We start from the raw sequence: 17,263 nt of genomic DNA, 5'->3' as shown, positions 1-17,263 counted from the left end.
GGGTGGAATTCTGGGCACTGGGTATTTCAGCCATGGCTGCCTGCCATGAAAACAACCTGCTTGCTGAGGGGAATGCTGACTGAGCCCAGCTCGGTGGGCACGTGGCCCTGCTGTGCCTCTGTCAGAGCTGGGGCAGAGTGGGGATCACGCCTGGGTTTGCACTGTTCTACATGGAACCTCTGGAAGAAGCTCACTTGGTCAAAGAGCTGCTCTGGAACCTGGGGCACACACGGGTACTGTTGGGTGCTGCCTGGGGACAGGGCTGCCTTCACCGTGCTGTTGGTGACGTGACAGCTCCGTGCACTGGCACAGGAACACAAACTGCTTTGGGATCCCTGGTGCAGCCAAGCCCAGGCCCGGCAGAACAGGGACCAAAGTCTCCTGGGGCTGGGGGCAGCAGCTGCTCCCCTCTGTCCCAGGGGTGTGGACACAGTGAGCTGGAGCCACTGCCCTTTTTTTTTTTCTGGAAAAGGGTGAAAGCAGTTCCAGCTGCAGAGCAGTGGCTTCATCTGGCACCTTCCAGGGAATACCACAGTGTTGGTCAAGTATCCCAGACACATTCTGCTACCCTTAGCTTAAACCCGGGATATGCATGGCTGGAAAAACATTCTCTTCTAGGTTCTGTGACTGACAGGTGTTAAAAATTAGCACTTCACTTGCTTTCAGTTTTTGCAAAAGTCTTTATTGTGTAACTACTGCACTGTGGTCACAGCAACTTCCAGAACAAGTATAATGTGCAGATTTTGACTTCGCAGTGAACTGAAGGCACATTCATTGACACTCCTTATAAAGCTTTCTATAGACAATTCATAAATTGGCCTTTTCCTCTCTGACTGACTTAGAGCAAATACAAAACTGTACACAAGCCAGGGGAACACACAGGAGCACCTACAGTGAAGGTAAAGAAATTAAATTCATGTACAGAGAGACAATAATTTCTACAGGGATCAAATAAATGTAGAAATGCCATATACAAATTTTAATACAAATATCTATAAAAATCAGAAAAATGAATCTTAGTTTCAAATAGAACTTTTTGGGAAATTACAGTTGATATAAGCTTCTTAGTTATTTCAATTGGAGAAGCATTAGCTTGCACAATCCCTACAAATTAATTTACACTGCTCTTAGAGTGGAAATTATCAGACCAGCCAGTCCAGTCTGCTGCACAGAAGACACCTGCAATTTAGAATTAAAAAAATAATGGCTACTTTCCAATGGTGGCTCTGTCAAGGGTGGAAGAGCCTTAGGAGGAGTTAGAGGAGCACTGCTGGAGCAGCAATGTGTGACAATTATCACAGACACGGACGGGTTTTGGGTAGGATGGCAGCGCGAGTTCGTTACTGGAACAAGTGTTGCAGAAGATGTCCCCACAGTTTCTGCAGTGATGCTACAAAAAAGAGTCAGAATGAGCACAGCTGCCTAAAAACTGCATCAGGAAGAGAGAAGTCAGGCCTTGGCAACTGTGCCCAAGTCCACCGAGTCCCTCCACTTCCACCAAGCCCAGCCCTCCCAGCAGCACTTCCTCCTGTGCAGGGCCGAGCACAGGGCTCGATCCCAGCGCAGCCGCCCTCCCTCCGCGGCCAGGAGCCGCACCCGCCCCGGCTCGGGGACAGCCGGGAGCAGGAGCCGGAGCGTGCGGGGGCCTGGCTGCGCAGGGAGGGCTGTGCAGGCAGAGCTGCACTGGCCCGCCTGCGGCTGCCGGCTCCCCGCTGTCCCACACCGCGGCCGGGCACCGAGCGGTGCCTGCTCAGCTGGGAAGGGAGCCTGAACGCAGCCACGGCAGCTCTCCACCAGAGCTCCGAAGCAGGGGGCAGTACTACTTTTTGGGTGGTAAATGCCAAATTATTTATCATGCCAGCAAGATTCGGAATAGAACAGGTTCAGTCTTCCCTAGCAAGGTATGCAACAGCACCACTTCTGTTTTCCATGGATTATTTAAAAATAATCAGCTGAACGACATTACCTTCCTTCTTGAGATGGAAAATTCCTTTTTACATTGCTTGCAGTGGGTTGCTTCATCATCCTTCAGCCACGTATGACCCTGTAAAATTGGTATGAAAACCATGCTGGAGATACAAATAAACTTATAGGTGTTTTACCAACGTTGCTGGTACTTTTCAAAAGTACCTTTTAGAGCAGAATAACCACGGTGAAATTTGAAAGTGTTAAAAATGAAATTCATACGCTTAGTCAAAATATCCACGAGAAAAGTACCTTTAGTGCTTTATTTACTTCTTTAATGTCTTCCATCTTCAGCTTTGATCTGGAAAAAGAAATTATGCTCTGCATGACTTTTTATTTAGTTGTGTTTGGTTTTCCCTGCCATTCCACTGTCGAGCCACTGAACCCAAACCCCAGTTCTTCAGTCAGCTCCCTGTTACCAATCAACCACTCACTATCACCAGGAAACTTTGTCAACTCAGGGTTTGCCTCTTTTTCCGTATAAACAGAAGAATGTAGGAAAAGCACAGTTCCACTACAAGAACTAAACATTTCCTTTAATGTTTCCTCTCAGCCAGCTCACTCTGACAAGATCCTCCCTCACTTTAATTTCATGGCTCTTTAGTTTCTCATACATAGTAATTGCCTACTAAAATTCTCACATCAATTGATTTTTATAAGTAAATAAGGTTTAAAATTCTCTGTATTAGTCTGATACTTCACCTTACATCACTTACAGGAGTTCTGTTCTCTAGAACTTACTGGCTGAGATGAAGTCCCATTTCTTGAAGAGCTTGCTCCTGCTCCTCACGGACCTTCTTCAGCTGCTGCTTCTCATCTTGCAGTTTTCTCAGCTCCTATGAAATCAAGCACAAAATCAAGTTTCTTGTGCACTGCTTGACCTATAACCTCAATTAGTCTACCCAAACAACCCAAGCAGTTTACAAGAATCAGCTCCTTTGCAAATTCCCTTGTTTCTAAGGCTTGATTTTTAAAATTACATGGTGGAACTACCCACAGGTTCTGCACAAACAGTGGAATCATTTAACCATATTTACCAAGAAAAGGAAGATTTTCAGGCTTTGAACATCTTCAACATAGCTAGAAAATGGCAGTCCTGTGCCAACACAGGAGCACACAGACAGGTACAGGTGCACAACTGTGTCCTCAGAAACTGCTCCCTATGTGGCAGCAAATCCTCTTCAGGTTAACAAGAATGTTCATGCTTAAAAAATAAATCACATTCAGTTGTTCTGAATGCTTGAAACTGTGCATACCTTTTTCAGTCCTTCCATCTGTTGCAATTCTGTTTTAAGCAGAGTGGTTGCATCCTTCTCTTGGTGCAGTTCTTTTTGCAAAGTTTGTCTCTGTTCCTTTTCGGATTTTAACTCCTTTTCCAGAGTGGAGCTATTTAAAAATAATTCATTCTAAAAAAAAACCTATAGCAGAATATCCTATAGCACATAAGGATAGCAACAGTGTGAGAAGTAGAAATCTTGTCCAGAAGAGGGCAAAACTAGAGTGGTGTTCTGGGAGAGGAAAGAATAGGCAGCAGACATCTAAAATGTTAACACTGTTAACATTTAACATATGTTAACATTTTCAGGTCACAGAAAGCAAACAGCAATGAAGGGCTAGAAGAAAACCAACCAACCAAGAGACCCCCAAAGAAACCAATCCCCACGAGTTAATATTTTACTACCAGTGTTTAAACTGTCATGTTTAGAAGGGACACTCTACCCTGCAGTCTGAACAGTGAAAGAAGATTTTTCTATCGGTTTTAGAAATCTTTAGAGGATTAACATTCCCTAAGAAAACACCCATAAATCCCTTCAAAAATCCCAGTCCCTTTGGATGACAGTCAGTTGTATGCTCAGCCTACAATCATGAATATACCTATCTCCTGATTTATTAAAAAAGCAATTGAAAGCTCCATTGCTAGTTGGAATGGGCAGTTTTTTTGCTGCCACTCTGTGTTCTAAATTAGATGTTCTGGAAAAAACATGTCAAAATCCTGATGCTAACTGCATATTGTACAGAACTGTTGTGCTTCCCTGGGTTCTGTATATGTCTATCAGTGCTGAAGCCAACAGAATTTCAAACTCACCCCCTTCTTAGACCTGAGTATAAAAGGAGTAGAAAACACTTCTTAAAGAAATGGCAAAGGGAAGGAAAACACCTGCTCAGATTAAATACCATTTGCTGTCCAGCTGGGCCATCTGCTGCCGACATGAGTTGAGCCTCCCAGCCAGCTCTTGCTTCATCTTATTGCACCGTTCCTCAGCTGCCTGCCTGGCCTTCTCTGCCTGCTGCAGCCTGCACGGGAAGGAACACAGACATTTGTTTTTGATTCACTCCTTCCCTGCACCCTCTCACCCTCTTGTTTTAGAGTTACCACAGGGATCTCTATAAAAGCTTGAACTGAAAATGCTAGTGGAGAAACAGACTTTCGAAAGCAGTTTCTGAAAAAAACCCAAAAGCAAAGTCACACCTGTTCTTAAAGTGAAGTTAACATGTTTTTCAACAGCCTGAGCTATGGTTTTTCCAGTGGGTCAGTTATGGGCATGTGTGCCTGGGAAGAGAGAACAGCAAGTGCAGAGGGATGAAGAGGAGAAAGCAAAAAACTCATGCTGGCACACAGGCCCAAATGTCTATGGGGCATATGGAAGGTTACCCTGTAAATGTTTATATTGGAAACTTCCTACTGACTTCAATGTTGATTTTCTGATCTTGCAATTATTACCTCTCTTCCATTTGTTTCATAGAGGACATCATCTCATTTGTTTTTCCTTCAAAAGAGGATATTGCTTCTGTTTTCTGTTGTAATGAACACTCTGCATTCTGTAGAAAATAGTGAACAGTGTTTAAAGTCTGCCACCAGATAAAGAATGTTCAACTTGCTAAAGGCCGTGCTTGGGTCTGACAGGAATGTGCAAACAAAATGCTGATAATTCCAGAGCAGACATTGCTCCAATTGTTTTGTTATAACCTTAGAAAAAACCCAAACCACCTTAACTATGTTTTGGCCTATGAGATCAGCTACAAGCCAAAAATGTTCTCTTCAGAAAAAGCCTGAAGAAATAAAACCAGATTAAATTGACAGGCTAAGAATACCAGTGATGATTTGAATGTAACAACTGCACTCAGTGGGCATGGAATGAGGAAGCAAAAAAAAAAAAAAACAACCCAAATAAATACTGCTTTCAAAAGTAAAGGAACACCTCAGCACTGGGGTTTCGCTGACTTGCAAGTGTCTGGGAAGGAGGCAGGGACCTGGGTAAAGCCTGAACAGGCACCAAGATACAGGCCATAAAAATTGAAAGAAATCCCCTCTGGATTTCTGGCACCAGGTGTGGGAGAGGAAGGCTTGCTGAACTCTTACTTCATGCACGGAGAGGCTAGTTAAACTTTTGTTTCATTAATGGAAACAAGCTCTGTATATTTTGTGTGAGCACTGCTACACCATCATACAGTTTTGTTCAACTGAAAAAAATGATGTAAAACCACAACCCACCCAAACAAGAGAAACCCCACAAAACCATCCCCAGCCCCCTGTACATACCTGGGATTTGTGAAACATCTGCAAGTTAATGGCCTTCACTTCTTCTAACTGTTGGCGAAGGGCAACTAAAGTGTCTTGTTTTTCATGAGTATCTTTTTCCAGAAGTTTCATGGCAATTTCCATTTCTGTTTTCATTCCAATTTGTAGCTCCAACTCTTTCTCTAGTTCCTTACAAAGACATTTCCTAGTTACTGCTACGTAGCCATAGGTCAGGGATAAAACCCAGACAACCCCATACACAAACTACATCTCTGCTATAACAATATCAGTGGTTTCTTAAAAAGAGGCCTTTTATTTCCAACATTCCAAAAGCCCCAATTCCCAGTACCTTACAGACAGTGTTAATGACCAATGACCAGCATCTTGCTTGCAATTGTTCTATGAATTCTGAACAGCTGCAAAAGATGCACAGCTGTCATCTTGTATTTGTAATGTTACCATAGGCTGAATTCTGTGAATTTCACTTCACTTTCTATAATTAAGTTTCCTTACCAGCCTGATTTTTTTTTCTTCTTTCAACTGCTTCCAAACATCACTGTACATTTCATCAAGGCCCTGGCGAGACTGCTTGTAAGTATCCAATTCTACTTTTGTATCCTCTTTTGTTACCTACAAAAAACATCAGCTGCATAAGGTCACAAAGTATTTAAATTATTTCTTTAATTCTTGTGTGTAACACAGTATTTCAATGTGCTATTTCAAGTAACATCCTAGTGTTTAACAATCAATGACCTGGCAAACATTAATAAGCTGAAATTTTAAAGATACAGTAATGATAAAAATACTTTAATACTTTACTCTTTTTACTTTAATACTTCTAATACTTTGAATTTGTTCTTCCTTCTGCATGTGTATTTTTGGGTGTGTAGTAAAGAACAGTAAAATCTAATGCCTGAGCATACAACAGCCAAACCCAGTGACCTCCATAGCAACGTGCTCAACTGTGCTGAGCATTCCAGTGCACAGTGGGCTCGGGAGAACTCAACACAGCTGATCAAAAGAGATCACTTATTTTAAGGATCCTCATAATCTCTAAATAGGTGTCCCACCTCTACACTTTTTTCACTCCGTTCACGAATTAATTCATTCTGTTGTTTTAGCTGCTGCTGCTCTTCCTGAAGGGATCCAATTCTGTCGGTAGCTGCTGCAAGCTGTGTGAAGAGAACAGATCTATATTTAATCACTATGCAATCAATGCAGCATCTGGAGCAATTCTGAAGTCAGTAGCTCAGTCTCTGCAGCAGCTGCGCTGCTCACTTCCCCTTCTGCTCTCCCCAGGAGCTGCCTGACCCTTCTGCAGCCATACCCACTGTGACCCAAAATTAATGTGCCCAATTTATTCACCAACTTCTGCTTCACACCCTCATCAATTATTTTTAAATATTAACTCAGCAAAGAAATGCACCATAGTGTAAAAGGTTAAAATCCACCCTGGATCTGTGGTATGAACTAGAAGTCACACCAACCCATGCCAGTCTGTCCAGTCCCCACAGCTCACCAGTATCTACTCAAATATTTTAGGTGTAAGGTACAGTCTTAGGGAGTTTTGTCTCTGATAGGAGAGAACTGTGAGAAATATTTAACAAACCAGATACAAACCTCTTCCTGGAGTTTTGAATTGGTCTTTTCTAAACAGTCTATTTTGTTCTGGAGATCTGCAACCGTGCAACTGCAGCAAGGAAGAGAGATGCATAAAAGACAATAAATGAAGTGTCAATGTTCAACTTTTACTCCTATCCTCAAGAGTATTTTTACCATCTTGCATTTGTTAACAATGAAGTACTTTGGTGAGCTGGGGAAAAACTCTGAGGAAGAACAACTGTCCCTCTCAAGCACTGAGAGGACCATGTCCTTCTGCTGGCAGCCTTGTTCTGGCTTAGCTTTCACAGTCCTAACACCTCTCCCGCTCAAGAGAGTAAGGGAGGCTTGCTTGTACCACTGAGCAACCTATGGGGGAAGAGTAGAGACTCTTTCTCCAAGGAACGAATTTCCAGATGCAGTTGCAATAGTTTCTCTTGAAAAAAACAGTTCCAAAATGTTCTGTTAATCACTCTCAAAAAAAATAAACTATCACACTATTAAAAGTAAACTATTGTTTTCCACATTGCATGTACCCGCAGAAGAGTAGGACTACAAAATGAAACTAAGATTTTTGGGAAATAATCAGAAAAGGCATTTCAACATCAAACAAAAATCTACAAGACTGGCAGCAGAGACATTCAAAGTCATGCTGGAAAAGCTAAATAGGACAAGTGTTTGTATAGGAGAATAGATGAAAATCCCACCTTAGATGTCGGTTCAGTTCTTCCACATAATGCTTCTGGTCAAGGACAGCTGTAATCCCTCCATCTCTAGTTGTAAAAGTGAGAATGTATTGATTGAGAAGAAACTCTTTCATTCTAAAGTGCTATTCTGTACTGGGCTTTCAGCATAGACTTGCAAACAGAGCTAAAATATTTTATCCTTTCCTTATAAAAATACTTGTGTCTGAGCTGGATCAGAAGCACCAGGGAGGTGAAGCAGCTGCTTGGCTGCTTCTCAGCAGCTCCACAGTGAAGTGCTCTGAAGTGACAGAAGCACATAAAATATGAAGATCCCTTCATTTGCTACAGGTCTTAGAAGACCTTAGAAGACCTGATCTATGCTGCTAACTGCAGTCTCAAATCTAATATTTCACTTAAAATTACATTTTTCCTCCATAACTGATCTCTCCCCTAAAGACAGCTACTTAGTTGAGAGGGTTTCTGAAACTGTGCTTAGAAACAAAGCAGTGAGTTGGCAATGGGTGACTTGGCAAATCACCTCTTCTAAAACCAAATAAAACCGCAATCTAATATTTTATGTACTTTTAATTTGGTCCCAGCTCAAGACCCAAACTCTCCAAATTGTTGTTAAAACTACCACAAATTCAGTCTCTGAAAGATATTACTTTTATTTAGGTAACAAAATCTGGTTTGGGTTCTCCTTTTTGGATGATTAATAGTTTGAAGTCTCCAGGACTCCCATCCTCCCACAGACGGTCTGCCAGGTTTGTTCTATAAAAATGGTAATGATTTAGAATTATTAATTCACCATACATACTGTTTGCTATCACTGTCCTGTGTTTCCTTAAGGTACAAGGAAAAATCAATCACTCCAACCTGAAAAATATATTTAAGATATTAACACACCTTCACGGTGCAATTATGTGTAGAAGCAGGCATTACTGTATATTTGGTAAGTGATAAAAATCTGAAGTTGAGATTTAGAGAGACAAATAATACCTATATTCTTCCTAGCTGATGCAAGCATACAAGCTAGCATTTGTCATAAAATCCTCAAAGTAACCATATTATGTGTGAACAGTTTCCTTGCAGTTATTAGTTTTGACAGCACTTCCATAAACTGCTACTTATGTACTTTCTTTTAATTCACTGAGGGAAACACAACAAACTTCAACACAGGCCATGCTGGAAAGAAATCTGGACCCATCTCAATAAAGTATTTATAGATGTACTTAATTCTACTAGAATCCTATACCAACTGATCCTATTTAAGCTTTAATCTTCACCTGGGAATCCAAGTCTTCTCCTTTCAAGCAGAGGTTTGCATCAATAACATTCAGTCCAACCAGCAGACCCACAATAACTGCTCCTTCCTCCTCCATCATCAATGCATCAGGTTCATAAAATTCACTGAAACAAACAGTATAAGGCATCACTGCACATCAAACAGTTATAATGGCACTTCCATCACTGAAATCATGTAAACAATAATGCAGCCTTTACAAAACTCAGCTGAGTTCTCACTCATTTATCGCATAAGGCAAAAGATTTAGAACTCTCAGAAAATACTCTGCAAGTTCCTTTGTAGATTCACTGCAAAAACAATTAACCACTTGCTCTGCAGGCTGCAAGAACAAGCTTAAACTGGTCAATTAATGACTCTCCCTGGAGCCACAGAAGTGTCAATGATTCAGGAATATTCAGGAATACACGTCTGTGCTGTTACCTTAACAGATGCTTATGGTCCAGGAGTACTTTGAGATAATCTGCCAGTTTCTTTTGCATGAGTGCTAGATAAAGCCAAGCCCTCCCTCTGCCCACAGCAGTCCTAAAATGATAAAATGCATGTTTTGGTAAAACCAAGGTGTTTTATTAACCAGATTTGTGCAATTCAAAATTCTCAGTTTACAAAGTGAGGGGAAGGACATTATTTAATAAAAAACAAGAACAAATCTCTGGGGAAATGAACCTTTGTCTCCAGAACACAAGAACATTTAAGTATATCCCTTTCTTCAGGGAAAGTATATTGTAAAGTCTTCTTAATTTGAAAACCCATACATATTGTCAACTACCACCATAATCCAACCATTAATACATCCTAGTATTAAAATCAAGTCTATCTCAATCATCCTCAATCACTCAAATCAAATACTATCAGCACACGCACAAAATGACATAAAATCATGAAAGTGGGGGAAAGAAGAGGGAAAAAAATACCTGTGAATACTTTAGTCATTTTTAGCAAGGTTATAAAAGTTTCCAAATGCTGTTTTCAATATGATAGCATTGTTTGAGTCAGAAACTCTGAATATTTTGAGATATTCTCATCTCATCTCTTGGAGAAGTCAATGCCTCCTACACACCCTATTTTTTTCTTTGAGAACAAGAGCTTGTTAAGAAAGCCAAGAGACAACATGAAGGATTCCTTTTCCCAGCAGTATGAGCAAAATGCATCATCCCCAACAATTAACTTACTTCAACTCTGGCAGATTTTTAACACTAGTTGCTATATCTGATGCTTCAGGACAAAGTTTTTCCACTAGCTCCAAAGGACCAAAAAACGATTTGTTCTGTCCAATAAAAGTCTTCTTCACTAAAGGGAGCATACAGAGAGATTTGTGAGGAAAAATGACAGGCTTCCAACTCCAGAATTTTAGACAAAGTTAATTTGTTACTTTGTCTTACCAGCTTATAACATGTCTATGGAAAGGGGGCATTAAAAATACTCTGACAGTTTAGGAGGCACAAAATACAGGGTGTACAAGGGTAACCACATAGTTATATCTGTATTACTGATTAGCATCGTATATTAACAGAACTAATAACGTCATTCAGAAGTCAAGCTGGAGCCACAGCAGGACATGACAGAGACTCCTTGAGCTGCCTCTCCTCAGCCTGGCAGCCAGTGCCCACCTTTGAGCCCGTGCTTGAGGCAGTGCTCCAGCACCACGAAGAACTGCTGCAGTGGTGGGAAGTCGGAGTCCAGGGTCCGGCCCAGGCTCAGGGCTGACTGGATGAGGATTTTGATGCTGAGCTTCATCATGTTCATGAGGTTGGCACGCTCCTCCATGGTGTGACACCGTGTACCTGGGGGCACATGGGTGGGGAAAGGAAAGCTGCTTCACAGTCTCAGAATCAAATAGGCTGGAAAAGACCTCTGAGATCACCGAGTCAAATGTATGATCAAACTAGGCCAGGGCACTGAGTACCAGATCCAGTTTTTCTTTAAACAGCTCCGGGGACAGTGACTCCACCACCTCCCTGGGCTGCCCCTTTCAATGTATTATCAGTCACCTTTCTGTGTATAATGTAATGTATAATCTTCACCTTCTGTGAAGAAATACTTCTAATGTCCAACCTAAACCTCGCCTGGTGCAGTGTAAGATTATATCCCCGTATCTTATCACTGGTTGCCTGGGAGAAGAGCCTGATCTCCCCCTGGCTACAGCCTCCTGTCAGGGACTTGTAGACAGTGATAAGGCCACCCCTGAGCCTCCTTTTCTCCAGACTAAACACCCCCCACTCCCTCAGTCGCTCCTCATGGGACCTGTGCTCCAGAACCTTCCCCAGCTCTGCTGCCCTTCTCTGGGCCCGCTGCAGCCCCTCAATGCCCTTTCTGAATTGAGGGGCCCCGAACTGATCACAGCACTTGAGGTGTGGCCTCCGCAGCGCCGAGTACCTGGGCAGAATCTGCACGGAGACGCTGCGCAGCTTTTAATGACCCCGCGCCGCGGTGCCCCCGCTGGGCCTCCATCCTGCGGCGGGGGCGAGCTGGGTAAACCCCCCCTCAGCGCCGCGCCCGGCCCCCGGGGGGGACATGGCCCCAGCCCCGGCCCGCGGGGTCCGTACCTGAGCGGCGGGGCCGGGCCGGGGGCGCCGGGGCTGAGGGACCGCGGCCCCCGCGTTACCACGGCTACAGCGCGCGCGGCGGGGCCGGGGGCGGGCCCGCCGCCATCTTAGAGCCGTGTGAGGGGCGCGGGGCGGGCTCGGCCCGGCCGGGGCGTGTTGCAAAATGTGGAATGATGTACAGATTTACTTAAGAAAGGATGTTTCTCGACCTTTGTACAATTTCAAGCCTAAGCAACAATAAGGGCGATTTAACCCGTGAAACATCAGCTAACGAGCAAGCTGTAAGTGACGCCCAGGTGTTACAAAGGCGAATCTCTGGTCGGTAGAATTACCTTGTTAAGGTTTAGGGCTGGACATGCTTCAGTGACCTCAGGCCTAGGGGAGGTTAATAAAAGGATGTAGCACTGATAGTGGACGCAAAGGATTCAGAATTTATGCGCCGCAGGGACGGCCTGAAGCTGAGTCAGGGGAGGTTTAGGCTGAGATCAGGAAAAGGTTCCTCACCCAGAGGGTGGTTGGGCGCTGGAATGGGCTCCTCATGGCAGTGGTTACAGCACTAAGCCTGACAGAGCTCAAGGAGCATTTGTACAACACTTTCAGACACATGGTGTGACTCTTGGGGATGGTCCTGTAAAGGGCTAGGAGCTGGACAATGATCCTAGTCGGTCCCTTCCAATCCAGCATATTCTATGATTTTATGACATTTGGCAGAACCCCCAATATAAGGGAGAAACTCATAAAACCAACGCAGCAACTGTGCTCAATCAGCTCTGACTGGGTAGAAGGTAATTCTGGCAGGGGCAGATTGTGACCACTGACCCAAGAAACTCACTGACCCAAAAGGACAGACTGACTGAGCATGGATCTCATTGACCAATAGAAGATAGAATGGTAATTAATAAGAGAACCAGGGAATTTGTATCCAATGAACATTAATGCCTAATGCCTAAAATAGTGAAAAGTTTTGGTAGTCGTGCTGGCTTTGTGGACTTGCCACCCAGCCCCCTTTCTGTGCAAAACTGTAAATAAACCAAATCCCTCCACTCTGTGCATGGATTGGTCTCTTGCAGACCAAGTGAAATAACCTGTTTTGGGACAACAGGGGGAGTGGGACCAGGACCACCTCCCTTGCTTCTTAAGGCACCTACAGGCTCTGACAGGAGCTGCCAACCACAGCCCAGTGGCCACCAAAATCAGGTTTTAAGCCACTGCTGTTTCAGTAGGACAGTCTTGCTATCACCTGTGGGTCACACACGGCTCCACTCTCCAGAAAAAGCAGTGGCAGAAGCTCCAGCCCTGTGTCAGTCACACTTAAGATGGTCAACAATGTTTTCAAGATCGTGCAAAAGTCTCTCCAGTGTTTTCCTTTCTGTGCACACAATGTTAATTTAGGGTTAAAAATGAGCAAAACTCCTCCTTGTATCAGAAGAGGGAAAACAGAGTCATTCTAATCTAACTGACCTTAATAAGCACAGTACACAAAAAAATGCTGTCATCTCTGCATGCTACTCTATAGTTCATTGCATATATACTATATATATACACTATACAATAGTATATATAGTATATAATCAATATACATTATATTCTAGATATACACATATATAGAAGGAGTATACTGTATATTGCCTATAGCCAATGGATGCTTCAAAACTGTACATAATGTGTTGACATGAGGCTGAGGATTAAAAGCACCATAATATTTAGAATTTTTATCTCAATATTGTCAGGTTACACATTAGGAACAGAAAAAAAAAGCTGCACAAACAAAATCCAGTGAGTTTTTTGGGGGCGTTCCAAAGCAATGCTAACCACTTTGATGGCTTTTTGAATTTGAATTTTTACTTACCAGGAATACTTTGCCTCTACACCTTGCTCACCTTACACATAGTACCCACAAGACTTAAAAAAATAAAATAACATGAACAAAATGCTCTTTATGAAAACACTTTTAAACTAAGAAGTGTCTTAATATCAGTTTGCATTAAGTTAAATTACTTGAACAATATTTTTAGACTGTTGCAAATTTACACAGTCAAGTACATCTTTTGCAAAACTGTGCAGGTTGGTACATGCAAAATAAACAGGTATTAGACACACTACCAAAGCCAAGCTTTAAAGATTAGGAATCAGGTTACCCCAGTGCAAAAGATCAGAGATGTGATGCTGCAATCTTTAAGAATGCAGTCACACAGTTTTGTATCTTATTCAACTCAAGAGATTTGTTTCAACATCTTTTTGAAGCCACATGCCTTGTTTACTGTAATTATTTGACACACTTTGAAGTCAGAAAACACTGAAGCACAAAGGAAAGCTCACAGTTCTCCATCCCTTGGTCTTTGGGACTGCAAGTCTTTCTTGATTCATTTTCTTTAGATTTGAAGCTTCTGGCCTCTCTGCAAGGCAGGACACAATTTCCTCAGTAGAAGACACTGGTTTTAGGATGGGGTTTATATGTTTAGAACATGTGATCAACAGATCTGAAGTAGCAGATAGAGGTTATAAAATCTCTGGAAAAAGATTACAGCAGGCAACAAGCTCCAAGTTTTCCACAAGTGGTCTTGCAGGCCTTGGCTTATTCCTTAAACATACCTGCTTTAAATTATAATTAAGTGCTTAGTCAAAGGTAAGTAATACTGAACAGGTAGAACAGGTGCCTTAGTGCCTGTTCACATTTCATATACAAGTTATTAACTGATTTTTCATACAGAATTTTCCATAAAACTTATCAACAAAATATCATCCAAATCCTTTGAACAATGTGGGAAGGTCGTGGTGTGTTCCCTTACTTTACATGGAAGAAACTGAAAGGTTATGGTAAAAGTTCCATGAAATGTGTGAGCTTCATTTCAGGTAAGAGAATATTTTATTCCCTGCTCCTTGCCAAATGCTGTGTGTTGTTTTCAATTACATCTATCCACAGCATTATTCCAAAAGCAAACAAAGAAACTGGGATACTCTGCACTTTGTCAGGTTAGATCCCAGGTGCGCAAGATGGGCACTCGGGAAACAAACCTGCGAGAAGTTTGGTGTGAGACTCTGAGATGCAGGAAAAGAAAAGAGTCTGTTTTTTCAGGACAATTAATCTTCAACTCTGACTATGCAACATTGAGGAATTTTCACAAAAAAATGAAGAAGTCCATCAGCAGTAACATTGCCCTATGCCGTCACAACTCAACGGCATGGAATTTCCCTTTGAATACTCAGTACCATTAAAAACAAAAAGGTCAGCACCAAACAGAGCAAAACTGAGCTCCAGTGCTCCAGAACAATTAAGCACCAGTCTGAGACTGGAATACAAGGCTCCAGGCCCAATTTCTGCTGCATTTGAATAGGTTTGGGTTTTTTACCCCCACATTATAAATATTGCTGAGATTTATTTTCCATATGATTCAACTAAAGCCATTTAAATTCAGTTCTAAGAGACCTGTTCCACAAATCTGCTAGATCCACAAATGCCAATGTTGAACAAAGCAGTCTGTGGTTAAACCGAAGGCATTTTTAGTGTAGTTAAAAAGTAACTTATAACAAATCTGTATCTCAGTTTGCTGGTCTAGTCTCTGACATGGAGAGTACAGAGATTCCTTCCCGGAACCAGCAGCACTCGAGGGAGGATGTGGAATTTTGAGAGATCCCTCAGTGCAGTCAGGCTGCTGGAGCTTTAAGGAGAAAAGGCAGCAAATAAAACAAAAGTCAATTTCTCCAAATATAAGAGTTTAGGCTTCTTCTGGTTATAATGCATTTCTTAAATCCTACATCTGTGTCACTTGTTTAATTTTACTTCAATACAAAACTGCAGCATCTTAAAAAAAGAAATTCAAAGTAACACCCATGCACCACTGACACGACCCAGCAGCACTTACGGGAGCGAACTCATTTGCGCACCACAAAAGCGAGTTTACTAAAGAAGCGGAGCCGTACTTGTCTTTGCCGGGCTGTCACTGCTGCCGGGCTTGGACACCAATCCCACCAGGGATGCGGACTTCAGGGCGCTGCCATAGCTCAGCGCCAAGTTTTCCGAGGCTTTCCTGGCCAGAGACAAGATCGGAGCAGACCACCGCGCTTCCTCCGGTTTCGCCTTCTCCTCGTTCCTCAGCTCGGCCGCGTCAGGGAGCTGTTTTTTGTCAATAATCTCAAAGTCTTCCTCCTTTCCCGCGGCGGGCGCGGCGCCGCGCTCCCCGGCAGCCATCTTGGCCGGGTCACATGACCGCGGCTCGGGAGCCGCCCCCGCCCCGGGTGAGGGGCAGGAACCGGGAGGGCTCCGGGGGCTGGGGCAGGACCGGGGGCCGGGAAGGAACCGGGGGCCAGGGCAGGTCCCGGGAACCAGGCCAGATCCCGGAGGCAGCGTCAAACACCTGCACACAGAGGCAGGGCTGTAAGGCAGGCCTGGTCAGGACAGAACACTTCGCTTGGTGTTCACAGTGGAAGATGAAGAGTTTACCTTTGAACAACTTAGGAAAGGAACAAAAAGTACAGGTTTTTACTGCTGTCTGTGTCCCCAGACATAATTTTCAATAAAAAAATTAATGTGTTTTGACATCTCAGATTTACACAGTAAAATTGTGACAGCTTAACGAGGTCTCTATTACTCTGCCTTGTGAATCACGTCGTTGTGAATTAAAGTGGAGGATTGGTATGACAGGTGCACTGCTGTGAAAAGTCACTGACATGGAAACACAACTACACAGCAAAGCCACTTCATTAGTGTGCATGGGCTGGGTTTGGTAGAAAAATATATCATGAAGGGGAACTGAAATTACCCCACTATGAAAATTTGATCTTGCTGTGTGCCTCAAATATTGACGTAGCCTACTGATGTATGGCTTGTTAACTGTTTTTCCATGCAGCAGCTGCGTGTGCTTGAGATATGTCACTTGTCTAGTCACAAGGTAGTAGATGCTGTGTAGGAGCTTTTTATGCTACATAGAGGGAAGTCTTTTGGGTGATTTTTTTTTTTTTTTTTTTTTTTAAGAAAGAAATAGGAGAAGGAGGTTAGAATAGGAGAGTTGAAGGTCAATTTCTTTAGTCTTGCAGCAATATAAATCTTGAGGTCTATATATGTATTTTTTTCTTAATATAAGCTACTTTATGATCGAGTCTGTCTTCTTGGCTTCTTAGACACTGAAAATTTAAGAACTTGTTTTGCACAAAGCACACGGAAGCTCTTGTATTTTTGTTGCCAATTCAGCGATCAGCAGCCTCTTATTCACCCATGATTCAGATGAGCTAAGTATAGGCTTTAAGCTACTTTTGCTGAAGGCTGCTGGAGTTAAGTTCTGCTCCATCTTGTGGTCTCCAGCAGTATTGGGCTGTTCGTAAGGAAATAGCTCAGCTCTGTAGGTTGCTGTCTTGCCATTGAATATATGAATATACCTCTTGACAGGAGTGAGACTTGGAAGTGATTTTCTGCCTTCCATTAACTGCCCCATATTAGAGTCAGGGTGGAGAAGGTAGTCTTGACTAGAAGCAGAATTCTAAGCATTAAAATAATATTTTTTTCCCTAATGCATCTGAAGAATAGGGCATAAAAGTTTTGTGACTGAGAACGTAAGAGTTAATCAAGGCTCCTCTTTACCTCATTATGTTACTCCCTTAAGATAACGATGCCTCAGACTCCTCTTTACAGCCTTACAACGAGTTATTT

The 17,263-nt window shown here is 42.8% G+C and overlaps 1 protein-coding gene and 1 long non-coding RNA gene across 6 annotated transcripts; one reads left to right on the top strand and one right to left on the bottom strand.

Moving 5' to 3' along the window:
- Positions 1-660: 660 nt before the first annotated feature.
- RUFY1 (RUN and FYVE domain containing 1) lies at positions 661-15,840 on the bottom strand. 4 transcript variants are annotated; one of them, XM_053990731.1, is made up of 18 exons: positions 15,541-15,838; positions 10,684-10,857; positions 10,246-10,363; positions 9,497-9,598; positions 9,057-9,180; positions 8,588-8,646; positions 7,792-7,857; positions 7,106-7,175; positions 6,556-6,657; positions 5,999-6,115; positions 5,507-5,674; positions 4,688-4,785; positions 4,141-4,260; positions 3,222-3,351; positions 2,707-2,801; positions 2,218-2,266; positions 1,967-2,044; positions 661-888 (listed from the first exon to the last, which is right to left on the bottom strand). In XM_053990731.1, the coding sequence occupies exons 1-18, from the start codon at positions 15,806-15,808 to the stop codon at positions 808-810; spliced, it is 2,019 nt and encodes a 672-aa protein (XP_053846706.1). In that variant the 5' UTR covers positions 15,809-15,838; the 3' UTR covers positions 661-807. The 4 variants fall into 4 exon arrangements, with proteins under 4 accessions (XP_053846706.1, XP_053846705.1, XP_053846708.1 ...); XM_053990730.1 differs by having other exon boundaries at positions 796-1,390; positions 15,541-15,840; XM_053990733.1 differs by lacking the exon at positions 15,541-15,838 and adding an exon at positions 11,620-11,707 and having other exon boundaries at positions 796-1,390.
- On the top strand, positions 11,815-15,476 carry LOC128814671 (uncharacterized). 2 transcript variants are annotated; one of them, XR_008439456.1, is made up of 3 exons: positions 11,815-11,900; positions 14,330-14,472; positions 15,164-15,476. It is a non-coding gene; the product is annotated as an uncharacterized LOC128814671 (long non-coding RNA). The 2 variants fall into 2 exon arrangements; XR_008439457.1 differs by lacking the exon at positions 15,164-15,476 and adding an exon at positions 14,543-14,677.
- Positions 15,841-17,263: the final 1,423 nt, after the last annotated feature.

The sequence above is a fragment of the Vidua macroura genome, chromosome 15 (assembly GCF_024509145.1).
Source record: "Vidua macroura isolate BioBank_ID:100142 chromosome 15, ASM2450914v1, whole genome shotgun sequence".
In the NCBI taxonomy this organism is placed as follows: Eukaryota; Metazoa; Chordata; class Aves; order Passeriformes; family Viduidae; genus Vidua; species Vidua macroura.
Note: the sequence above shows the minus strand (reverse complement) of the source record. Positions and strands in the feature narration are given on the sequence as shown.

Excerpts from the sequence above, each read along its gene's own strand:
- RUFY1 (XM_053990730.1), bottom strand. The coding sequence starts at position 15,808 with ATGGCTGCCGGGGAGCGCGGCGCCGCGCCCGCCGCGGGAAAGGAGGAA. Across the intron at positions 9,599-10,245 it reads AAAAATCTGCCAGAGTTGAA|GACTGCTGTGGGCAGAGGGA; the intron begins GTAAGTTAATTG and ends TTATCATTTTAG. Across the intron at positions 3,352-4,140 it reads GCCCAGCTGGACAGCAAATG|CTCCACTCTGGAAAAGGAGT; the intron begins GTATTTAATCTG and ends ATTTTTAAATAG.